Source organism: Amyelois transitella, chromosome 12, assembly GCF_032362555.1.
Source record: "Amyelois transitella isolate CPQ chromosome 12, ilAmyTran1.1, whole genome shotgun sequence".
NCBI classification, from domain to species: domain Eukaryota; kingdom Metazoa; phylum Arthropoda; class Insecta; order Lepidoptera; family Pyralidae; genus Amyelois; species Amyelois transitella.
In genome coordinates this window covers 9,869,928-9,895,573 of record NC_083515.1, presented here as the reverse complement: position 1 = coordinate 9,895,573, position 25,646 = coordinate 9,869,928, and the positions used below count along the sequence as shown (strand labels likewise).

General features: G+C 37.9%; 4 protein-coding genes across 5 annotated transcripts in view; 2 read left to right on the top strand and 2 right to left on the bottom strand.

Annotated features, from left to right (window-relative positions):
- Positions 1-7,052, top strand: part of LOC106142577 (uncharacterized) — an 87,237-nt gene extending 80,185 nt beyond the window's left edge. The window contains exons 5-11 of one of the 2 annotated variants that reach the window (XM_013344383.2): positions 941-1,090; positions 2,153-2,285; positions 2,857-3,123; positions 3,587-3,751; positions 4,316-4,481; positions 4,603-5,223; positions 5,335-7,052. In XM_013344383.2, the coding sequence (XP_013199837.1) occupies positions 941-1,090; positions 2,153-2,285; positions 2,857-3,123; positions 3,587-3,751; positions 4,316-4,481; positions 4,603-5,223; positions 5,335-6,113 (2,281 nt within the window). In that variant the 3' untranslated portion in view covers positions 6,114-7,052. Of the gene's footprint in view, positions 1-940; positions 1,091-2,152; positions 2,286-2,856; positions 3,124-3,586; positions 3,752-4,315; positions 4,482-4,602 lie in introns of both variants that reach the window. The other variant, XM_013344382.2, reaches the window with a different exon arrangement.
- A 411-nt stretch (positions 7,053-7,463) lies between these two features.
- Positions 7,464-10,073, bottom strand: LOC106142686 (lipase 3). Its single transcript, XM_013344554.2, has 5 exons — positions 9,884-10,073; positions 9,238-9,442; positions 8,479-8,849; positions 8,142-8,291; positions 7,464-7,908 (listed from the first exon to the last, which is right to left on the bottom strand). The coding sequence occupies exons 1-5, from the start codon at positions 10,028-10,030 to the stop codon at positions 7,519-7,521; spliced, it is 1,263 nt and encodes a 420-aa protein (XP_013200008.1). The 5' UTR covers positions 10,031-10,073; the 3' UTR covers positions 7,464-7,518.
- Positions 10,074-10,826: 753 nt separating this feature from the next.
- Positions 10,827-14,876, bottom strand: LOC106142040 (lipase 1). The gene is made up of 5 exons (XM_013343672.2): positions 14,673-14,876; positions 14,356-14,560; positions 13,339-13,712; positions 11,725-11,871; positions 10,827-11,276 (listed from the first exon to the last, which is right to left on the bottom strand). The coding sequence occupies exons 1-5, from the start codon at positions 14,817-14,819 to the stop codon at positions 10,896-10,898; spliced, it is 1,254 nt and encodes a 417-aa protein (XP_013199126.1). The 5' UTR covers positions 14,820-14,876; the 3' UTR covers positions 10,827-10,895.
- A 1,523-nt stretch (positions 14,877-16,399) lies between these two features.
- On the top strand, positions 16,400-24,458 carry LOC106141800 (uncharacterized). The gene is made up of 7 exons (XM_013343440.2): positions 16,400-16,501; positions 16,999-17,110; positions 17,847-17,968; positions 19,039-19,218; positions 19,643-19,754; positions 20,561-20,634; positions 24,142-24,458. Exons 2-7 carry the CDS (start codon positions 17,031-17,033, stop codon positions 24,342-24,344), a joined length of 771 nt encoding a protein of 256 aa, XP_013198894.2. The 5' UTR covers positions 16,400-16,501; positions 16,999-17,030; the 3' UTR covers positions 24,345-24,458.
- The last annotated feature ends 1,188 nt before the right edge of the window (positions 24,459-25,646 follow it).

The window sequence follows — 25,646 nt, the reverse complement described above, 5'->3', positions numbered from 1 at the left end:
TTTCTTAGTAGGTTCATTATTCCGAAACATTTTTATGGTTATACAAAAGGCAATTAAAAAGTCATTATTATTTTTCAATCTACTGAAGCTGCCTATTATAATTACTGGAAATAAAAAAGTCAAAGGTTATTATAATTACGTTACCTTACGTTAAACTGCAGAATCTCAAGGCCATTAACCGTTTTTTGAGCTATTTTGCATTATGAGTTCTAAACATCATCAAAAAAAGAAAAAAATATTATAGCCGCAGTCAATAGTCTACTGAAATTGCCTTTTATAATTACTTACTGGAAATAAAAAAGTCAAAGGTTTCTTGTTATTATAATTACCTTACGTTAAACTGCAGTATCTCAAAGCCATTAACCGTTTTTGAGATATTTTACATTATGAGTTCTAAACATCATCAAAAAAAGAAAAAAATATTATAGCCGCAGTCAATAGTCATAGACCTGGTAGGACTCAAACCAGTCTCTCACTTCCACTATTACCCTAAATTTAACTTACAGCTTCATCACAGACGCGCTAATCAACTCTTTCCCTCGTGTTTTTTGAGTTGGGAGTCTCGAGGGTACTCGATTTTGCGATTTGGCAATAATTACTCGTCGACTTTATATCCAAATTAATCTGAATTAATAATCTCATCAAATCATTAAGATTTAGTAGTAAGACCCTAATGTTAGACCTGACTTCATAATTGCCAATACTGTTCACCATCTGCCTACAGGTCTGCCTAGATTAACTAATACTAATTCTTGTTTTTCCTGTGACTATAATTATTACGAAAAGTGGCCTATGTTCCTCGGATATTACGATAATTGTAGTCACGAAATTAAATCAAAATCGATCCAGCAATTAAGCTATGAAAGTGCAATCAGACAGACTTTAACGTTTAAAATGAGAATGACTGGTAACTACATATTAATTGAATCTTGCTTTCCAGTTTCGTTCAAGAGTTCGCATGCGAGCCGCTAGATGGCGTAACTCTGCTTCTGGAACTACTGAGGAATGTCCAGCTCAGCCAATCAGGTGAGGGCGCGAAGGGCCCGCCAGCTGTGAGGAGGAGACCTTTACTGGATGAGCTGGCTTGTCTGTGAGTATTGTATGAATTATCAGAATTTTAACAGAACTTAGCGAACAAATTGTAATTGGCTGTCCTTGGATCTAGAAGGACATAACCAGAACACCTGGACAGTGACGAACAACATGCTTATTTCCATACATACATATGGTCACGTCTATATCCCTTGCGGGGTAGACAGAGCCTGTCGGGGTAGCAGTCTTGAAAATACTGAATGGCCACGTTCAGCTTTTTGGCTTAACGATAGAATTGAGATTCAACTAATGACAGGTTGCCAGCCCATCGCCTAAAAAAGAATCCCAAGTTTGTATCCCTTACTCGCCTTTTACGACATCCATGGGAAAGAGATGGAGTGGTCCTATTCTTATTTGTATTGGGGCCGGGAACCACACGGCACACGGCTTATTTACTACACAAAAATCCCATAAAATTAATCGATGAGTTGATATCACTTTTAACGGCAAGTTAGAGTTTTTATTTCATGACTTAGCTTAGTAAAATAAAAAATCCTACTAATTTTGGGAAATCCTCTTTATGTAGGCTTTGACCATATAAGGCCAAAATACCAAAACTCTAACTTCATACCTAGCGGTGTGGGCTATGCGTAGAAATGTCAGTCAATGAGTGCCATCTTTAAGTGAACTAAACTTATTCGTCCACTACTATTCAGAACTGGGTAATTTTAGTCATACATAGATACATATAATCACACAGTCTATATCCCATGTGGGGTAGACAGAGCCAACAGTCTTGAAAAGACTGATAGGCCACGCTATTTGGCTTTAAGATAGAATTGAGACTCAAATAGTGATAGGTTTCTACCCCATCGCGTAAAAGAAGAATCCCAAGTTTATAAGCCTATCCCTTAGTCGCCTTTTACGACATTCATGGGAAAGAGATGGAGTGGTCCTAATCTTTTTTCTATTAGTGCCGGGAACCACACTGTAATTCCAGTCATGTTTTATTATTTAAGAACCTTTATGATTTTGTAACAAAGTTTTACAAAAAAAAGTGATTCTGATGAGTCTTTGAGAAACTTTGAAGAGATGTATATTTATTTATCCCCCATTACAGGCAGTGTTTGTGGAGCTGCTGCAGCCGCTACCCTGACTGCGTGAGAAGACTCGTGGCCGGTTCCAACGGAGTCTACACCCTGACTGTCTGCATCATGTCTACCGTCAACAAGTCCAGGGTTTTGGCTTTGCAGGTGAATAACCTTCGTTTTACCGTCATTTGGTTCACTAGCTGCTTAGATAATATTGAAACGACTGAGTTTAACTTTCTGCACTATGTCTTAATCTAGAGTTATCATCATAAAAGAAGTGATTATTACTGTGTATACTCAAGTACTTATTTCTTTTTATTTGATGGTCTAATCTTCGATCTTTATCAAAAGTCTGCATACAAATGTCATCATCTACCAGTTTAGCCGTAAAAGAGTAACATACAGATAGATAGTACATACATACATAAAATCACGCCTCTTTCCTGGAGGGGTAGGCAGAGACTACCTCTTTCCACTTGCCACGATCCCTGCATACTTCCTTTGCTTCATCCACATTCATAACTATACGGATAGATAGTATTTTGCCTTTATAATAACATGGACATATTTAATCTTTTCTTCTTGTTCTCTTGAGTAGATGGTGAAACCTTCCGGCAGAACCGGTACTACCACGTAGTGTCTGACTTGTATTAGCTACAACACCACTTCCAGTGTCTTTTCATACTGGAAACTAGTGAGCTCAAAAGGGATTTATTATCTCTCTCTATTCCAGCTCCTCACGAAAGCCTGTTATCCACCAGCAAATGGGCACGGCATGATCTCCGAAGCACTCTCCACGCTCCGTCTCCGCTACGGCGAGCCGGTCCGCTTCAGATTCCTCGTGGGGATGCTGCAAAGTTCTGGTGGCTCGGGTGACCTTCAGTCCGCTGGGATGGCGTTCATAAACGCTTTGCTCATCAGCGCCCCTACTCCACAAAGGAAGCTGTATATACAGGCGGAATTGGAACAGGCCGGGTTTGACCTCATAACTCTGAAGAAGGTTTTAATTTTTTACATGCATATATAGACTCATAGAGTCACGTCTATATCCCTTGCGGGGTAAACGGAGCCAACAGTCTTAAAAAGACTGAGAGGCCACGTTCAGCTTTATTGGCTTTAGGATGGAATTGAGATTCAAATAGTGACATGTTGCTAGCCCATCCCACGTTTATAAGCCTATCCTTAGTTGCCTTTTACGACATTCATGGGAAAGAGATTGAGTGGTCCTATTTTTTGTTATTGGTGCGGGGAACCGACCGAGGACCGAGGACGGCACAGGATAATGATTAATGTGAATTAAGAATACCTTACCTAGATAGGATTCTTTCAGATGCCTGGTTGACTGGAAAAGAAATTTCTAGTGATGAGTCCACCGTTGTAGTTTATAGTAGTAAAATTTCGAAAATTTTGGTAATTTATAGAATTTAGAAAAAAACAAATAATATAAGTAATTTATTTTTCAGATGATCGTTAAAATACCAAACGGCAATGACCAAGTTACAAAGGAAATTGAGAGTTATGAGAAACAACTGATTGATATAGATACGCTGAGTGAGAAAGCAAACGAGGCTCTGAAGGAAAAGGACGATCTTCGTCACAAATTGGATTTATTGGAGAAAAGAGTAAAGGTAATTGAAAATAAAAAGCGTATTATCGTATAATATAAGCGTATTAACTTACACTTTACTTTTACTTTACTTTACTTTGCTTTTTTGTATTCGTTTCCTATTTCGAACTTACAATTTAAGATGTCATATTTAAAATTAATACTGTTAGAAGTATTCTTATTTTGAAAACTAACACAAACACAAAGATCGTCAAATTTTCATGAAGCTCTTAAATGACGGATTTTTTTTCCTAACCATAGTTTTATTTCCAAAAAATAAGTAGGACAACATTCGTACTTATTGAACATACAAATTATCACCTCTTTATCCCTTACGAGGTAGATCGAGCAAACAATCTTAAAAAGACTGAAAGGCAACGTTTAGCAGTACGACTTAATGATAGAACTGGAATTCAAATAGTCACAGTTGACAGACAGCACATCGCCTTAAAGAAGAATGCCAAGTTTAGTAGCCTATCCCTTAGAGTAACCTTTTGCGATATCCATGGAAAAGAAATGGAGTGGTCCTATTCTAAAGCGTCAGGAACCACACAGCTTTTTGTTTGAAATCATGTTTTATTTACAGATACTGCAAGAGGAGAAGGGAATATTACTGTCACTAGAAAAATGCTTAAAAGAGAAATGCTGCGAACTGCAAGAGGAAGTGTCTTCGCTTCGATCCGAACACGGAAATTCAAATAGGAAGAAAACATTTGTTATCAAGAAAAAAAACTCCACACGTAGAAACAGAGGTAAAATAATTCTCTTTAGCCGTCAATAAATGACCATTATATTTATATTCTTAAGCGTTAGTGGTTTTCCATCTCATGTTACCAAGGAGAAGTACAAACTCACATGTTTCAAATTTTACAGATGAATCTTCCCCACCCGAAGACGAGGGTATCAGTTCTTCAGAAAGATCACTTAGTCCCGATGGCGACCTACAACGGGAATCAATGGTTTATGAAGTTTTCAATGTGAAAAATGAAACTTTTGATTTATTGAGAAACAAACGTAACATGCATAAAAAACTTGAATCCACAAAAAAGTCAGACCTTAAAAAGTCGTCAGATGAAGAAGAGGAAACTACAATAGATGAAGTCATCCAAGAACTTAGAAATATAGTCAATAATGCTGAAACAGAACAATACAAAAAAGGCGATACTTATGATGGCCGATCATCGAGATGCAACCAAACCTCAGAAATTAATGTTTCAGTTAAAACTTTGGAATGTCAGAAGCATAGAGAGGAAGATAAAGATGATTCCATCACAAGCACCAGACACAGCATACAAATTACAAATAGCAGCAATGAATATCTCGACCATGATCTTGATGATGAAGAAGAAAGTAAAATTATACCAACCAAAATCTTACCACATCCACCAAGAAAAGCCAAAAGCCTAATTCATTTGTTCGTCCCACCGACCGATCAAGGATTAGTTTACAAACGGCCTGATTTATATGATGACAACTTTTACTCGAGTGATGAAGGTTCGGATTCTTTATTGAGCGCTTCTCGCTGTGACAATGATGGTAATAAGAAAAAATCAAGCTCTAGTTTTGATTTTCAAGAATGTAGAAAGTTGTTTAATTCTCTTGCAGAAAAAGAAAAGGATGACAATAGATTGAAGCGTTCCAGGACAAGATCTCGGGAAGAATCTAGAAGAACTTCTATAAAAAGGAGTGAATCGTTCCAGACTTCGGAAAAGGAATGCCGACAGCGCGAATACATTGATAGTATGTTTTACAACGAATCTCCTACATCTAATGGTGGATCAAATTTGCAAAGATCTAATTCAAAGTGCAGTCGCGTTGATGAAATAGTCAATTTGATTGAATCCAAGAAGTTAACCAAAAGTTTGGATAGAATCGATGAAGGACTGAATTCAATGGTGGACATTGTCATGTTGGCTGAACCTAAGAAATCAATGTGGCCTTACGAGAGAAGACAAAGGTCTTGTTCGAGAGCAAATAGTGATGCTGGAAAAGAATCTCCTTTAGTGCCTATTACTAGATCAAATAGCAAGCTAAACAATTTCACACAGAAATTTGACTTTAGGTCGAAAGGGAAGGAAGATAATAAAACAGACAGTCCAACTCAACAGAAATTTTACTTGCCTCATCCAAAACTAAGCACTGGATCTTACGATAACCATGCTTCCTCTTATACTAACTCGTCTTTTATTGTCAAACGTGGTCATAGTAATGCTGGTTTTTACTCTGGAACTCACATGTTACGCGACGCTCCCGCAAGTATGACGAGTCTCGTCATGAACGGTACCCACAGCCACGCAGATCTGAAAAGAACTCTCTCTCCTATAAGTACTTCTAGCAATTTTGGGCTCCACAAAGTCACTGATATGCCGTCTGGTTTATATTAATGATTTTGCTTGAATTTTATATAATCAAAACCAACGACTAATTTTAAGGTTTTTTGTACCTTATTACTTCGACTAGTGCAATATTACTTATCTCTTATTAGAAAATTAGTGTCATTTTCTACTATATCCAGTTTATGAAAAAGTCTTTCAAATAGATCTGTACACATATTTTGGATAGATTTAAGAAATTTATTAAACTTTTTGTAAACTGGTGTAGGAAATTTTTAATTAAATTGATTTAAGGTCTTATAAATTGTTGATTATGTATCTTGGTAATTTTGTTTGTAAGCAAAATTGGCTTAAGATCACGATTAAGTTTTGATTGCTGCCAGATTTTGTTTCTTTTGTAACATCTTTATTTGCCTTTATTTTTCTTTTTCTATATTTTTGTCCATAACTTATTAACTAGTTACTTTATAAACTATATCATTATTATTTCTGTTTATTTATTCTGGTTTATTATCACTTCTAAAAGCAAGTTTTGCATCTAAATTACTATGGCAAATATCGCTAAAATAAATTTAAAAACTAAATAAAAACAATTATATTTTATCCATAAATTATCTTACGACTGCACCATGTTCGCCAGGACATTTTAACGACAAATTGTCATCTATGTGTTTGTTTTATAGATTACTGATCCCTTTATTTATTCTTGTCCCTTTAGGATCTGGTTTAATTATAGCGTTCATCTTAAGTCTTTTACATTGTCACAAAAAATACGTACCAAAGTTCCACTTTTATCGATCCAACAAAATGTTTGCGAAAAGGCACTTTCTTTTTCCCTTCTATTTTTTATCATTATTAGGTTATAAAAAATATAAAAAAAATTATAAAAAAGCAATCTGATGCAATATATTTTGGTAATATTTTTTTTTCTCTGTAAATATAGCACGTATTCTCTTAGTTTAAACTCTTGCATAACTCAATAGTGTTAAAGTATTTTTGGATAAAACTTGATCAATTTTAAATTAATGCTTTTTATTTATCTCCTATCACGACAATAATACTTAATATCACGTATTAGGCTGTGCACTGTCATTCAGTCACTCAGTGACAGATGATTTAAGGTTCTTTATGTGTATTGATTGATGTGTAATTAATTTATTAGTTCATTTTGTACACATATGTATATTGTTCTTCAGCGATACAGCTGAGCTGAACGTGGCCCTTCACATTTTCAAGACTGTTGGCTCTGTCTACTGCGCAAGGGATTTAGACGTGACCATATGTATGTATGATAGTACTATATGTCAATAAACTTTTACCACCAAACCGATTAATTCGTCGATATCAAAAAACGCTCTTTTGTTTAAGAAAATTATATTTGCTAGGCAATAAAAAAACCTCTCATGAAATATATGCTTTAATTATCTTTATTTATTTACATGAAAAATTCTACCCGTTATTCATCTTTATGGTAACCAAGCATAAGCTCAGCAAGTCTATCATAGAGTTGGTCTTTGGCGTCAACCCCCCAAATAAAGTCGAAATGATTGAAACTATCTCTTTCTACCAGCAGTCTTCCTACTACATTCGGCAGCCTGTCAGCTAAATACTCAACGTCTCTGTAGTCGGCTTGTACATCACCATAACTATAATGGAAGTAAGTGGGAACTGTCACTTTGTTAAGGTCGTATTCAGGGGGTGTAGGGCGGCCGTAAGCTTCAATGTTTCTGATGGGAATGTCGTTGTATCGTCTAAACTTCTTAGTGTTGATACTCTGACCGTAGTGTGACATCTGGCGGAGAGAACACCCAGCTGGGGTGTGACCGAAAAAAAGGGGTGTTAAGGTCTGAAAGAAAAATATAATAATATAGTTAATCTTAATCTTTCCACCACAAATGTAATATGTAGAAAAAACATTATTTTTCCATCATTTTAATAGATTATTCATGTCTAATAGATTTTTCAAGGAAATAAATAAACTTTGATGCTTTTTCTGACATCCTTTTGAATATAAATAAAGAAAAAGGACAAATTAAATTTATAAACTACAATAATTTTTAAGTAGGAAAAGAAACTCACGCTGTTGTAATATTCCGGGTTGTTTCCATTCAAAATGGAGTCGCATATGTTCCCGATGGTAGTGCCCTCGAAGCAGTAGTTGACAGCGAACCAGGTAAAGAAGTCCCTGTTGCCTAAGATTTCAGCAACTCCGATAGCATGCAAAGTCTCCTGCAAATTATAACAAACAGTATAAATTATCCAATGTGTGTTATTGAAAATCAAGTCAAAATTAGTGTATTATCATCACAAAGTACACTGAAAGGCAAAAGTAAGAGATCACTATTAGCATTTTTGGTACAACACGTAAAAGAAACTACCAGGAAAGTAGTTAACAAAAAAGTAGTAAAACGCTTACCTCCAAAAAGGCTTCAAGAGGTGCCACCGACCACAACCCAAATTGAGAGTGAATGAAGAAAGCAGCAGGCGCCATGGCGTGGAAACTGATAAATTTGTCATTGTACTCAGGTCTTAATGAGTTCAAAACCAAGAAAGTTGTGCTACCCTGGGAATGTCCAATATAGTGCAATTTGGGCTGGCCAGTGGTAGCAATGATATGATCGATGATGACAGGGAGGTCCAAATTGCCGATTTCATCCCAGCTGAACTTCCAGTAATCAATATTTCCCCTGCCACCATTAGAGTTGAGGGTAAGGTGACGTTTGGAGTAGTAGTTGCCACGGGCGTTGCCCATCCAAACGTCAAAACCGGCTTCAGCAAGAATATAGGCTGTGAAAAATATAGACATGAAGATACAGTTGTAATAATTAATAACAATACTAGATGTGTTGCCAATTCTTAACTAAGTTTGTATTGAAAACTTGGTAGAAACTTATCCTTCGCGCATTTTCTCTGAGATCTTAGCAGATTTACACAACTATTCTCACTTTTCAAATGGAGTGTTGATCATCAATTAAAAGACGCAAACAAAAACTATGTTTAGATAATTTTACAAATTTACTGCTAATATAGATACTAAGGCTGTCAACAAGATAAGTTCAACGATATTCAAAAAGAAATTAATGTCCGCTTTTTTGTCATTACTTCATAATTGTTACATTAAGAAATGACATTGCCCAGAAGCCGAACTTATGTGCAAGATTCAAAATACAATTACCTAAACCATTTCCAGGTCCCAAAAGTACATAATCAGCTGAAGATGACCATAAACCGTGCATCAACAATACTACAGGTTTATTAGAGTCAGGAGTATTGTTCTCGTCTCTACCGTGTGGGATGCGATGGACTTCTAATATATACCCATCAGAGGTGGTCAACGTATGGACTTCCAGCGGGTATCTATATTTCGTCACGAGACCAGGCTAAGAAATCATTAAAATAAAAATTATAATTTTATATAAAAAAAAGAATATTCATTCGTAAAAGGCGAGTTAAGGATAGGCTTTTAAAGTTGGGATTCTTTTTTTAGGTGATGGGCTAGCAACCTGTCACTTTTTGAATCTCAATTCTATCATCAAGCCAAAAAGCTGAACGTGGTCTATCAGTCTTTTGAAGACTTTTGGCTCTGTCTACCCCGCAAGGGATAAAGACGTGACATTATGTATGTAGAAATTATATAAGGGAAACTATTTTACTCTGCTAAATCGTTAAAAAGGTGATGCATTCTTTCAGTATTTTTTTATTCTGTATCAATGACAGTTGGCAATAGGATTTGGAATCTCGAATTCGGATAATTCGGTACCTTATGCTTGCTTACTTTTCTCATATTTCCATAGTCGTATTAATATTAAATTTATACTCACAACATCCAAAAGGGCATCTTCAATTATGTTATTTGAATACCTTCCAGCGAATTCAGCTTCCAAAATCTTCTCAACATAATCAGCATTGGGTGACCTTCTAGCTGAAGCCAGTACTGCCAAGGCGCTTATGAGTAGGAAACGCAACATCGTGAGAGTTACTCACGAAGACTAATGTAACACATCACCTTATTTGTTAATTGTTTTCTATCAGTAAAACGTCATATCAAAGGAAATCAGATTTTAATCGTATAGATAAATTAAAAATAGTGTTTTGATTTTGTTCAATGCGTGAATTGTTATCTGATAATGCGTAATTAGGAATATCATGAGGCCCAGGTGTGTAATGTTTTATTAAGTCAAGAATATTACAACCTATAACTTAAGTACTAACCTAGGACTTAAGTCAATTACTGACAATACCATTATGTGTGTGATCTTATTAAGCGATAATAACTTATTTGGTTTCTGAGATCTCTCTCTCTATCTCGGGCTCATTAATTGTCTTCACATAAGATGATTTATGTACCACTAAAAACATAGGTACAATCCCAATGTCATCATTGAACCTGTTGTACGTGGCTCTTTCAATATTTTCGAAACTTTTGGTGGGTATCTGGAGTCAATTTCATTGCACAACAATATTGTACAATTTATTTTACGATGTTATTTTGTGATTTTGCAAATCATCATTATCTTCATGACGTTATTCAAGATTCTCCCTCAATTTTCTGGCCGCGTCCAGAGGGTAAGTCAAAGTCTGCTAATTATCACCGGATTGGGTCAGTCAGATTTTTATTTGAAACTCTCCGCAACCATTACTAGCGAGTCTAACCCATATCAGATCATGACATGATAACCAGTTGTCTGAAAGTGCACTATTCCATTCCATCATTGAGAGCAAGAGCAGCAGTTAGCAATCAAGCTACAAAATAAAACCAAAAACTTCAATTTCTTTTATTTTATTATTTTAATAAATACAAAATCATCATCCACCGTTTATCCTAAGACCCGATCAATGGTAACTAAGCATTATATCAACCAGCTTCAAATATAGCTGCTCTTTAGCGTCAATACCCCAGACAAAATCTAAATGATTGAAAGAAACCCTATCTACAGGCATTCTAGCAACCAGATTAGGTAGTTGATCACCCAAATAATTGATATCTCTATAATCAGCTTGGACATCAGCGTAGCCGAAATGTAGATAAGTAGGGACAGTGACTTTGCTAAGATCATATTCTGGGGGTGTAGGACGGCCGTAGACTTCGATGTTTTTTATAGGGAGGTGGTTGTATCGCCTGAACTTCTTAGTGTTGATACTCTGTCCATAGTGAGTCATTTGCAGGACTGAAGCGCCGGCAGGGGCGTGACCGAGGAACAGAGGTGTCATGGTCTGAAATAAAGAATATCAAGTTGAATAATTAATCTGACGGCCTCTGTGCCGCAGCGGTAGCACGCTTGTCTGTGTCACCGGAGGTCACGGATTCGAATCCCGAATAAATTGGGACTTTTATTCTACGCAATGCGCGAGTACATACATAAAATCACGCCTTTTTTCCAGAATGGTAGGCAGAGACTACATCACTTGCCACGATCTCTGCATACTTCCTTCGCATCATCCACATTCATAACTCTCTTCATGCAAGCTGATGCAGGTTTCGGGTACTCTTGACCTGACCCTTTGCCAGGACGTCCTTAATTTGATCAAGATACGTTCGTCTAGGCTTTCCAACTCCGAGCTTTCCCTTCTTAAAACATGCGCTAGTATCATTAAGCAGCCTTTGAGTCTTTTGACTACTGACTCTGTCTACTAAGGGATACAGGCGTAAATGTATACTCACAGTATTGTAGTACTCCGGGTTAGCGTTATTCAGAATAGCATGACAGGCTTCAGCGATCAGACCATCCACGCAGAAATTTGTGGCGAAGAATGTGAAGAACTCTCTGTTACCTAAGATCTCCAGATATCCAACGGCGTTCAGGATTTCCTGCAATTATATTTGTCCAACATATATATAATATGGTCACGTCTTTATCCCTCGCGGGGTAGACAGAGCCAACAAACCACCTGGTGTCAGTTTTAACACATACATACATATGGTCACGTCTATATCCCTTGCGGGGTAGACAGATCCAAGTCTTGAAAAGACTGACAGGCCACGTTCAGCTGTTTGGCTTAATGATAGAATTGACATTCAAATAGTGACAGGTTGCTAGCCCATCGCCTAAAAGAAGAACCACAAGCATGTACCTTAGTCGCCTTTTACGACATCCATGGGAATGAGACGGAGTGGTCCTATTCTTTTTTTTATTGGTACCAGGAACCGCACGGCAAATTTTATCTTTGTCCAACTTAAAATAAAAATGTCTACGTAAACGGGTTCGCGGCAATTTGAAAGTGTGCCGCTCTTTGTGCCGTGTGGTTCCCGGCACCAATACAAAAAAGAATAAGACCACTCCATCCCTATCCCATGGATGTTGTAAAAGGCGACTAAGGGATAGGCTTATAAACTTGGGATCCTTTTTTAGACGAAGGGCTAGCAACCTGTCACTATATGAATCTCAATTCATCATTTAGCCTGAACGCGGCCTATCAGTCTTTAATGTATAGGTACGTGGCCATATGTATGTATCTCTCTGAAGAAGAGAACTCTGGGAATGAAGCGTGATTTATATATACATATATGTATGAAAACGGTATATTGTTGGAATTTTTCGTTAGGGGCCGCACCTTTATAGTCGATTTTCTCGAGTTACATAAAATAACGTAACCTCATTAGTCCGTAATCATTCAGAAAAGAAAAAAAATTACTTAATAATGATTTAAGTGATCCACATCTGTCTTTAACGATTCTTATAAATGATTTAATTTTTAAACCAGGCAATTTTCAATAACATACATAGATTGGAGGTTATCAGGAAATAACGGATTATTTGATAAATTTATACAAAAGTAGTTAAAAGATATACAACTTGGTCAAAGGTATAAATACAATTCCAATACTAATTATAAATACGAAAATGTATTTAAGTTTTTTTTTTTTTTGCTTCTTTACGCTTAATCCATACTCGTAAGGCGCTTATTTAGAACCTTGAGTTTATGTTGCAACGAATCCCATAACCACCTGGTGTCAGTTTTATTACATACATACATATGGTCACGTCTATAGACCTTGCGGGGTAGACAGAGCTAATAGTCTTGAAAAGACTGAATGGCCACGTTCAGCTATTTGGCTTAATGATAGAATTGAGATTCAATTAGTGACACGTTGCTAGCCCATCGCCTAAAAAAGAATCCCAAGTTTGTAAGCTTATCCCTTAGTCGTTTTTTACGACATCCATGGGAAAGAGATGGAATGGCCCTATTCTTTTTTGTATTGGTGCCGTGAACCACACGGCACCGAGTTTTAATAAACGTCAAGACAATCCTGATTTTAAAATAAAGGTACACTTACCTCAAAAACTGCTTCAAGAGGAGCTGCCAATCTGTAGGACAAATCTTCATTGTACACAAAGAAAGCGGCAGGAGCCAAAGCTTGGAAGCTGACGAATTTCTCATTGTACTCAGGCCTTAAAGAATTCAGGACTAAAAATGTGGTGCACCCCTGGGAATGACCAATATAATGCAACTTCGGCTGGCCTGTGGTCTCAATAATATGGTCGATGACGGTTGGCAGGTCCATATTGCCGATTTCGTCCCAACTGAACTGCCAGAAGTCGAGGTTCCCTCTCCCCCCATTAGGGTTAAGGGTGACGTGGCGCCTGGAGTAGTAGTTGCCTCGGGCGTTGCCTAGCCAGACGTCGAAACCGGCTTCGGCGAGAACGTAAGCTGTAAATTGGACAAACTATTTAAAACCATGCCTGATGGTGCATTGATTCCTAAAAATTTAATTGAGCTTTAGAAAAATACATATAGTTATCATTGTCATGACGGCCTCTCTGGCGCAGCGGTTGTACGCTTGTTTGTGACATAAGAGGCCCCGGGTTCGAATCCCGGCCAGGGCATGATGAGAAAAAAACTTTTTCTAATTGATCTGGGATGTTTATCTATATAAGTATTTATTATAAAATATAGTATCGTTGAGTTAGTATCTCGTAACACTAGTCTCGAACTTACTTCGAGGCTAACTCAATCAGTGTAATTTGTCCCGTATATATTTATTATTATTATAATGTTTTCTTTACGAGGTAAACAAGGGTATCTATCTCAAAAAGCCTGAAAGAACAAGTTCATCTGAATGGCATCAATAAGCCTATCTAAGTCGCCTTTTACGACATAGATTGGACAGAGATGGAGTGGTCCTATTCTTTAACAGCCATTAAATTTATTTATGTATTTTTTTGAAATTTTAGATAAGTACCTATATTACGTCAAATGAAACAATAGCTACAATTTTAAATAAGTTAGACAATTTTGAATATTTTCCAAATAAAGTTCCTAAATTGTATTAAGATAGGAAACGTGTGTTTACCTATAGCATTTCCCGGTCCAAGAACGATATAATCAGCTGATGAAGAATACAGGCCGTGCATCAAGAAGACCACGGGTTTGTTGGAGTCAGGAGTGTTGTTCTGGTCCCTTCCATGCGGAATCCGATGGACTTCTAGGATATAGCCATCAGGAGTCGTCAATGTGTGTGCTTCGAAGGGATATCCATATTTTTTTACTAGATCAGGCTGTCGAAACAATTGAAAATGATAAAAATCCATTTAATTATTTTATAAATACGGAATAATCCGTTTAATCAGATGATCCCTGAACGATATTAAAATAAAAATCTACACTTACAACATCCAAGAGCGCATCTTCGATGATATTATCCGAATACCTTCCAGCGCCTTCAGCTTTTACATATTCCTCTACATAATCTGCATGAGGGGACCTCCTAGCTGAAGCCAATGCCACCAGGACTCCAATGAGAACAAGACGCAACATCCTGAAGAATCTGACCCACACTGAATGTGTTTTCGACGAACACAACGTTATGTTAATAACGATTAATCGTCTACGTAATGACAATCTTTTTTATCGTTTAGATAGTTTTAAATCCCCTGGTGAGTATTGTTTTGATTTCATTACCGCGTGTGGTATATCTATCTATATCTGATAGGTGTACTAAAATTATAATTTCATAAATGATAAAGCATTTTCTGTGGATTTTGCTTGTGGGAATTTCCTTTCTAAGGTATTATTTTCTATTCGTCTAGCATTTTTCTGATAAATTGGTTCAGTATTTAAGGATCTGCGCTGAAATTTATTAGCTTTCTATTAACATCGTGTACTTTTGTACCTGCGCCTTTTCTATAGATTATCTGGTAGCCGCCTACAAAGGATAATCAATAACTGGATACATTAAGTACTTACATACATACCTAGATACATATGGTCACATCTGTATTCCTTGCGGGGTAGACTGAGCCAACAGTCTTGAAAATACTGAATGGCCATGCTCTGCTATTTGGCTTAATGATAGAATTGAGATTCAAATAGTGATAGGTTGCTAGCCCATCGCCTAAAAAAGAATCTCAAGTTTGTAAGCCTATCCCTTAGTCGCCTTTTACGACATCCATGGGAAAGAGATGGAGTGGTCCTATTCTTTTTTGTATTGGTGCCGGGAACCACACGGCATATAAAGTACTTAATTGCAACAAACTTCATAATCACGTTAACAGGAGAGATTTCCTTAAGATGTTCTTTTAATTACAAAAGGTAGTAAGTTTTACAAATTAAACTAAGGTATGTACTTTAGGTTCAGTGCATAATAAGGACTATAGTTCATTTTTTATGGTTCAGAAGATGGTATTATGGTAAAGATTTAATCGTGATACTTTATTTTTTATTGAAATGTACATTTGTAAATTTATTTATACATACATACATACATAAACTCACGCCTCTTTACCGGAGGGGTAGGCAGAGACTACCTCTTTCCAAAATTTATTTATAGCCATTACTTTTACTTTAAACCCTAGTCTAGTTAACGTGTTTTTAAATCAGCAAACATTTAAAGATTTCAGTGGGTCCCAAACTTAGCGTGAAGAGTTAGTTAATAAAAATAGTACACAAAATAAGTTTGCCTGAGAAAAATAATTTTGTTTTGGAATATATTTCTACATTGTGTTCTGATTCAAAACATAATTGTAGAACAATTGGTTATTGTGTACTATTAATTAACAGACATGTATTTAGGTTCATACAGAACTTTTTAATTTGGGATTCTTCTTTTTAATGCCGTGTGGTTCCCGGCACCAATACAAAAAAAGGACCACTCCATCTCTTTCCCATGGATGTCGTAAAAGGCGACTAAGGGATAGGCTTATTAACTTGGGATTCTTCTTTTAGGCGATGGGCTAGCAACCTGTCACTATTTGAATCTCAATTCTATCATTAAGCCTAATAGCTGAACGTGGTCATTCAGTCTTCAAGGCTGTTGGCACTGTCTATTCCGCAAGGGATATAGACGTGACCATATGTATGTATTCTTCTTTTTAAGTGATATGCTAGCAACCTGCCATTACCCGGCACATTGGTCAGACCCCCTGGCGTGGATAATGGTTACATCTCCACCTCAATAGAGAGCAAGTTCGAGCGCGACTTTTGCCATGACCCTGGATTGAGTAAGTTCTCCCACCTGACCTCTACAGGGGAACCTAACCCATATTAGATTATATTTATGTCAGTCAAATAAAAGTGCATACATACATACATACATATAATCACGTCTATATCCCTTGCGGGTAAGGCAGAGCCAACAGTCTTGAAAACACTGATAGGCCACGTTCAGCTGTTTGGCTTACAGATAGAATTGAGATTCATATAAAGTGACAGGTTGCTAGCCCGTCGCCTAAAAGAGGAATCCCAAGTTTATAAGCCTATCCCTTAGTCGCCTTTTACGATTTACGACAAGGGGAAGAGATTGAGTGGTCCTATTCTTTTTTTCTATTGGCAAATAAAAGTATACACCACTAAATGCATCTCTGAACTACTTTTAATCAATACAATATAGGCGACAACAAATGAAACATCTGCTTAACTCATCATATCAGTGTTAGCCTTCTTACCAAAATGTACAGTGTAGTTATTATTCTTGTTTTAATTGAACTGTGTTCTGGAGGCTTAGAGAAAAGGGCTTCGAAGGACCAGACTATGATTGCTGTACTTGATCTGACCACACCTACTACCTGGACAGAGATGTCGGAGTACTTTTTGGCAGTGCAAAAGCATTGGTATAAGAACTTTTTTATTCTATAACTCTTTTTAGATCTAGGGTCTTTCAATATTAGCGATGCCTAAGTAAATGTCATGTTATAGTTTGTGTGGATGGCTAAGTTATGCTTTCCTGTCTGTGGTTATACATGTCATGTTATAGTTTATGTGGCGTGTGATTCTCAGCACCCATAGAAAAACGAATAGGACCAGTCCCTATCTTTCCCATGGATGACGTAAAATGCGACTAAGGAATAGGCTTATTAACTTGGGATTCTTCTTTTAGACGATTAGCTAGCAACCTGTCACTATTTGAATATCAATTTAGCGTTAAGCCGCGTGGTTCCCGGCACCAATAGGAAAAAGAATAGGACCACTTCATCTCTTTCCCATGGTTGTCGTGAAAGGCGACTAAGGGATAGGATATAAAATTGGGATTCTTCCTTTAGGCGACAGGCTAGCAACCTGTCACTATTTTAATCTAAATTCTATCATTAAGCCAAGCAGCCGAACGTGGCCTATTAGTCTTTTTAAGACTGTCGGTTCTGTCGACCCCGCTAGGGATATAGACGTGATTATATGTATGTATGTATGTAGAATAGATTTATTTTCAAAATTGGACACAAGGTATCACTTATCGACGTCACATCACTTAAATCTAATTATAACTTCTACCGCTTCCAAAGCGCATATTGTGTAGAAGAAGCGGCGGAACAAACTACACTGCAGCATTATGATCTGTTTTACAATTTGCAGGAAAATATGCGTTAACTGCGGCATTCCAGGTCTCGGCACCAGCATGCACCTGGACAACTTCGGATCAGCTGGAGGTGGAACTTATCCAGCTGTCATACCGCCAGAGTATCTGCTCACTAGGCGTAAGTCTTCTCCCTCCTGGCTTTAGTCCTGGTTACATCCTCACCACTCTGGAGAGGATTCCGGGGTATGCCTTTGACCATGGATCCTGGATTGGGTGAGTCAGGTTTAACACGAAGCGGCTCACGTCTGACCTCCGCAGGGGAACCTTATTCGTATTGGATCGATCATGTTTACAAATACAGTTGCCTGAATGTGCAGGTTTCCTCACGATGTTTTCTTTCACCCTAAGAGCATAGGTTAGTATTCAAACTAATGTACATAACTTCGAAAATAGTCATTGGTACGTGGCCGAGACCTAAATAAAATTAATAAATAAATATATACGGGACAAATTACAATGATTGAGTTAGCCTCGAATTAAGTTCGAGACTTGTGTTACGAGATACTAACTCAACGATTCTATATACATATATACCTAGGTCATTGAGTTACAGGGATTATACATACATACATAATATTCGCCTTACGGGATAAACAGAGCCAGCAGACAGGTTGCCAGCGCGTCGCATAAGAGATACCCAATTTTTTTTACCTTTCATACATACATTTCATACATATAATCACGTCTATATCTCTTGCGGGGTAGACAGAGCCAGCAGTCTTGAAAAGACTTATAGGCCACGTTCAGCTATTTGGCTTTAAGATAGAATTGAGATTCAAATAGTGACAGGTGGCTAGTCCATCGCCTAAAAGAAGAAGCCCAAGTTTATAAGCTTAGACGCCTTTTACGACATCCATGGGAGAGAGATAGAGTGGTCCTATTCTTTTTTCTATTGATGCCGGGAACCACACGGTATTTTACCTTTCCTTTGTATAAAATCTTCTGAGAAAACTTAAGTATACAGGTTATTCTTAAATTTTTATATTTTTTATCGCCACTTACGGAACCAGCCATACGTTGAGCGCGTTTATCGTAATTCATAATATACTATGCGAGTATGATTAGATTCAGTCAGCAGCATATTCACTGCAACTTAAACATATTCACTGCAAATTTGACTCGATTACTGCGATAGATTTCCATAAAAGGTGATTTGATATACGGTTGGCTGTACCTACTTGATTTCAGTGAAAATCATCGACGTCAGCAAACAAGCCAAACGCAACCCAGATTTCGTTTTATCTCTGAGCATAGCGATGCAATGGCCCGCCATCAAGAGGGACTCCCAGGAACCCACGCTCCTTCTCTTCAAGTTCGGATGGGTGGAACCCCCCAATATTAAGAGGGGCTGCGTATGTAATATGCCTGGTAAGTTGTTACTTACTAGTCTCCCATGAGATAAGAGAACTCCATTTTTTTATGTTTATATTAATCACTAGCTGTGCCCGCGACTTCGTCCGCGTGGAATAATTATTATGAGCATCACTTAATTATTATCAACGTTTTTTTTTCACATATTCCATTATTTCTTTGCTCCTTATAGTTGCAGCGTGATGTTATATAGCCTAAAGCCTTCCTCGATGAATGGTCTATTCAACACAAATTTTTCAAATCGAACCAGTAGTTCCTGAGATTAGCGTGTTCAAACAAACTCTTCAGCTTTATAATATTAGTATAGATTAAATAGGTAAGGAAATAAATTAAGTTTGAGTTTAGCGTTCCTTTCGTTCAGCGTTCGTCGTAAACTCGTTACCATGACACAAGCCTTCGTCATTTCTTATTTTCATTTCAGGCATAAGCTTCGAGCTGGCAAAATGGATAGCTGGTAACCTGAGTCACGTGGTTGGTGTAGCTACCGACACCCCCACCGTTGAGAGCCATGAAACCAGGGAATTCACTACCAGGTAAAGAATTCCATTTTATCACGCCAATATCCTTGCGGGGTAGACAGAGCCAACAGTTTGGCAAAGACCGAAACCTTCAGCTGTATAATGGAATTAAAACTCAAATAGTGACAGGTTGCCAGCCTTACGCTTACAAGAAGAATCCAAATTAACATAACCTTTAGTCGCCTTTTACAACATCCTTGGGAAAGATTGGAGTGGTCCTTTTCCTTAGTACCAGGAACCACACCTTTACTATGTACCTTATGAATGAGTTACGTATGTGGCGAAGCGATAAGAACGCGCGACGCCGTTTTTATCGCGCGAAAAACAATCCCTGTTTCGCTTCTTATTGTGACATGAAACGGGACAGTGATAGTTTTTCGTGCGAGGAGAGCGATGAGGGGCAGAGATTGTTACAGTAGAAAAAAGCTCCCATTTGTAAAGTTAAGTGATAGAAATGTTTGAACTTGTGGCATGTAATCTGTTGTCTTCAAAACTTTGTAACTGAACTTTGTAACTACAAACGAACTTTTGACGGCCTCTGAGGCGCAGCGGTAGTACCTACGCTTGTCTGTGACATCGGAGATCCCGGGTTCGAATCCCGGTCAGGGCATCATGAGAAAAGAACCATTTCTGATTGGCCTGGGTCTTGGATGTTTATCTATATAAGTATTTATTATAAAATATAGTATCGTTGAGTTAGTATCTCGTAATACAAGTCTCGAACTTACTTCGAGGCTAACTCAATCAGTGTAATTTGTCTCGTATACATTTATTTTAGATTTTTTTTTAATTTATCACTATTTTTTTTCTTATTTTTCAAGAACCAACGCCAATGTGCTGGGGAGAGCCGGTGTGTATATGATCGAGAATGTACGTGTACATAAAAAAGTTCCAGGTAGAGTTTAATTTTCTTATCTTGTACTAGCTGTGCCCGCGACTTCGTCCGCGTGGAAAAGTTATTTTTGGCATCCTTGAAGCCTTCAAGGATGAATAATTTTCCCCGTATTTTTTTCATATAATGTATTCCATTATTTCTTTGCTCCTTAAAGTAGAAGCGTGATGTTATATAGCCTAAAGCCTGCCTCGATGAATGGTCTGGTCTATTCAACGCAAAAAGAATTTTTACTTCGAACCAATACCTCCTCAGATTAGCGCGTTCAAACAAACTCTTCAGCTTTATAATATTAGTATAGATTATATCTTTAATTTTCTTTTCTTATCTTGAGTAGAAATATGGAAAAAAAACCTTTGAAAAGTTGGTCACATTCATGAACCAAGCTTACCCAGAATTTTAGAACTTTGCTTACTTTAAATTTTTTCGAGACTGTTGGCTCAATCTACAACGTAATGGATAAATGAAATGAAATGAATGAAATAGTATTTATTTAAGTAACCAGGACTCATAATATGTTAGTAAACTTAAAGCTATGTTAGTACTAATAGTAATTAATTAAATTTATAAAATTACAATAATAAAATTCATAAAATTATATTAATAAAGTTCATAAAAGTCATTAATATAATTTTATTGTTCAGCCCATTTCTGCACCATCCCCCCGGCAATAGTGCAGCAATGGTTGACAAATGGGCCATCCAGCCTGCTCGCCACCATGCGCAGGATGCTGTTGTTGCTCTCCCGCACCCTGCGCACCAAGGACGCACATCTCTTCCTCATAATTGCGTAAAAGCAGTCTAGACGTGCATCTGCGAACATCCCTGATGCGCTACAGAAGCGAGGCAGCCCCATCAGCATCCTGAACGCATTGTTGTATTGAACACGAAGGGCGTTGTAAGATTTTTGAGTATATCTTGCCCACAGTGCACACGTATAAAAAGAAGAGCAGTAAGCTTTAAACAGGGTGACTTTGACTTCCCTCGTGCAGCGCGCAAATCTGCGGGCAAGCATGTTCGCTCTAACTGACAACGCCCTCCGCTCCCTCTGAATGTCTTCATCATCCCTGAGGTCGGGAGTCAACATATGACCTAGATATTTGAATTTATAAACTCTCTGTAGTTCAGTGCTATTGAGAAGTACTGGTGGAATGTTATCATATTGTTTCCTCCCGTCCCCAAAGACCATGACTTGACTCTTTTTAACATTGTATATCAAGCCATGTGAGAGGGCATACGCTTCGCAAGTTGCGACCAACTTTCGCAGCCCACAGACAGACGCACTCAGCAGCGCCACGTCGTCCGCGTAACTGATGTTATTGACGCATACGTCATCTATGTGACAACCGACACTTGCACTGCTGAGCATGTCTATCATCTCGTTTATATACAGATTAAAGAGCGTGGGTGAGGTTAAGCCCCCCTGCCGCACCCCGCACTCCAATCTATACGATCGAGACAGAACCCCGTCCCATCGCACACCATTTTCCTGGTTTGAGTACCAATATTTGAAAATATTTATAAATTCAACAGGTAGGTTGGCATTTTTGAGTTTTTTCCATAAGATGTCGTAGGAAACCAGGTCAAAAGCGGTCGAAAGGTCGAGGAAACAGCAAAAAACTGGGGTTTTGCGCTCTGTGTAGTAAGAGACAGCGTGCTTAAAACACAGTACTGCACTTTCAGTGGATAGATTCGGTTTAAATCCATATTGATTATCGTGCAGATTTATATGCTTGTTTAGTTGTGTATTCAACACGCCATCAAATACTTTTGATATAACAGTGGCAAGCGAGATAGGCCTATAATTCTTTTTGTCACCAAGGTCGCCAGTTCTATTTTTAACTATGGGCACTACTATCGTGCGCATCATATCCTTTGGCATATAACTATGACCTAAACAAAAATTAAACAATAAAAACAGAACTCTTGGCAAATGAGGGCCTGCAAATTTGAGATGCTCGATACTGAGCCCGTCGTGTCCAGGTGATTTACCTCTGGACATCGATTTCACAAGCATTGCTATGTCCTTAACTGAAAACGATAATTCCCTTTTCACACCGGGCTCAATATTCAGCCTAGACAATGAGTGCCCGAGTGGCGATTCAACTTTAAAATGATCCACAAACAGATCAGCAATGCCCGCGGGATCACTCACGCCGCCAACGCTCACGGGCTGATTCGGCCTACATTGCAGGCGGTTGGTGTGCTTCCAAAATGAACGAAAGTTCTTTTTGTTATGATGGGAGGCTATTATATCCATCTTTATTTGAGTTTCATGGTCTTGGCACCATTTTAAACGCGATCTAAATATCTTTCTAGTATCACACATTTCTTTATATATATGACCTTCTTTAGGTTTACCCTGCAGGAGCCATAACTGCAACTTGAGCCTGGCCAGCCCGTAAGCCGCCGCGACATGTTTGTTCCAGCCAGCAACTACCTTTTTTGTGGGTTGTTTCCTTTTACATGACATTATAGAGGAGTCTTTAAGAACTTGCACTATGCTATTGTACAATCCGTCTATTATACTCCTATGACTAGAAATATTGCACATGCTATCGCAACACTCATGCAGTTCGGATGGAATATCAATGGACTTTAACCTTTTGTGACATTCTTCTCGATATAAATCAATTTGTGCAGGTGTCCGTTCGCCCCACACAACTTCATCATTATATAAGATGCGTGAACATTTTACAGGCACAACAACATTTAAATTACATTCCACTACTAGAGGATAGTGATCAGACCAGAAAACATCGTGAACAACATATACATTTTGTACAGAGTTTAATGCTGCTTTCGTCACCAAACAGTGATCGAGCCACCTCCTAGCACCATTTATTTCACTAACATAAGTGTACGTGTTGGAAGTTAAACCTAAAATATATTAAACCTAAATATAAAGACGTGATACACTTATGATTGTCCAGAAAAATTGGTTAGGGTTTAAAAAAACAGTGTTGATCGATAGAAGGGACTAATTTTATCGTAGTAGTTAGCCGTGTGGTTCCAGGTACTATAGAATAGAACCACTCATAACTTTCCCATGGATTTTGTAACAGGCGACTAAGGGAAAGACTAATAAACTTAGGATTATTCTTTAAGCCGATAGGCTAGCAACCTGTCTCGATTTGAATTTCAATTTCTTAATTTATCCTTACAGCTGAATGTGGACTTTCACTCACTTCAATACTGTTGGCTCTATCTACACCGCAAGGAATATAACGTGACTATATGTATGTATGTACACAAAGTATTGACGGCCTCTGGCACAGCGGTAGTACGCTTATCTGTGACACCGGAGGTCCTGGGTTCGAATCCCGGCCAGGGCATGATGAGAACATTTCTGATTGGCCTGAATCTTGGATATTTATCTATATAAGTATTCATTATAAATTATAGCATCGTCGAGTTAGTATCTCGTGACACAAGTCTCGAACTCACTTCGAGGCTAACTCAGTGTAATTTGCCTTTATATATTTATTTATTTAAAGTACCTATGTTTCAGAACAAGGCTGCATGGCCCTAGCGTTACCTCTGAAGATGCTGCAGTCTGTACACGTGCCGACCCGCCTGGTCGCGTTCTGTCCGACCAGACAGACAGACCAAAAGGTCGTCATGGGCCTGAGGAAGACCGACATGACGGAGATGATAAGCAGGGACCATGAGGTCAAACTGGATGACCTCATGGCCGTCAATAGCAAAGCTTAAGTTGTTGATAATATCGTGGTATTGCATTTTCGCCTTAACTGTGTGAAATGCGGGGCTATTCACGAATATATGAAATACGATAAGTGCCGTGTGGTTCCTAGCACCAATAGAAAAAAGAATAGGACCACTCCATCTTTTACCCATGGATATCCTAAATGGCGACTAAGGGACAGGATTATAAACTTGGGATTCTTCTTATAGGCGATGGGCTAGCAACCTGTCACTATTTGAATCTCAATTCTATCTTAAAGCCAAATAGTTGAACGTGGCCAATCAGTCTTTTCAAGACTGTTGGCTCAGTCTACCCCGCAAGGGATATAGACGTGATTATATGTATGTATGTACGATAAGACATTTATTTTCTACTCTCTTGTTGCATTTGGATAGCCGAAGTGATAGATAAAATAAGGCTTATTATGCTCTGGCTTTGTACATAAAGGAAATATTGTATATCGAGAGATAATCCGTAAAAACAATTCACTCAGCTGTTATTGATTTTAAACTCTGAGCTGCTGAACCCGCGTACCGATATACTCCCGCATCAGCCGCGGGAAATCAATTTTTCGCGCTGGAAATGAGTATTTCCAAACTTGCAGTAATGCAAATAACATCAAAAACGTGGCCGGTAGAGTGAGCTGCAGTCGAGGCCAGTGCACTGAAGAAAATGCTGCAGTGCAGTTTGTTACCGTTTCTTCTGCACTGACGCCTTGGAAGCAGCATTAAACTTAAAACTAAGTTTAATGCCGCTTCCAAGGCGTCAATTCATTTGACGTCAACCAAAGTTGTGAAAGCAAACGTTTTGACAATTATAAAGCGATATGAAGCTATAATAATGAATAAAAAATTTGAATTTGAAGTTATGGTAGAAAGTGGATAATGCTGCCAAATAAAAAAGTTCCTTAATAGGCTATTTGACAAAGATCTAAAAACTATCTTAGGGTATTTATTTGTTTATAAGGAGCCCTACAAAAATACTTTTCTGCCTTTATTACAGCTATTTTATTAAAAAATCGAAAAAGAAAATGAAATATGCCGCCAAAACGCGACTTTTAGCAATATGGCGGCCATGGCATGCAGTGACGTAAATTTCGTGTAAATATCATACAAAGCTTGTTGGTGTTTCGAAAAGTTTTGATTGTCTCTTGTTTTATTTAACTTGTGCCACGTCATATGTGTGAAAATTATTAAAAAGAGTTCCTATAAATGTTGTGCAGTGCGTCAATGCACTAATACAACAATAAAATCTCCTACGAAACTGTTTTTTTCTATGCCGATGGATTTGAATATTCGCAAGAAGTGGTT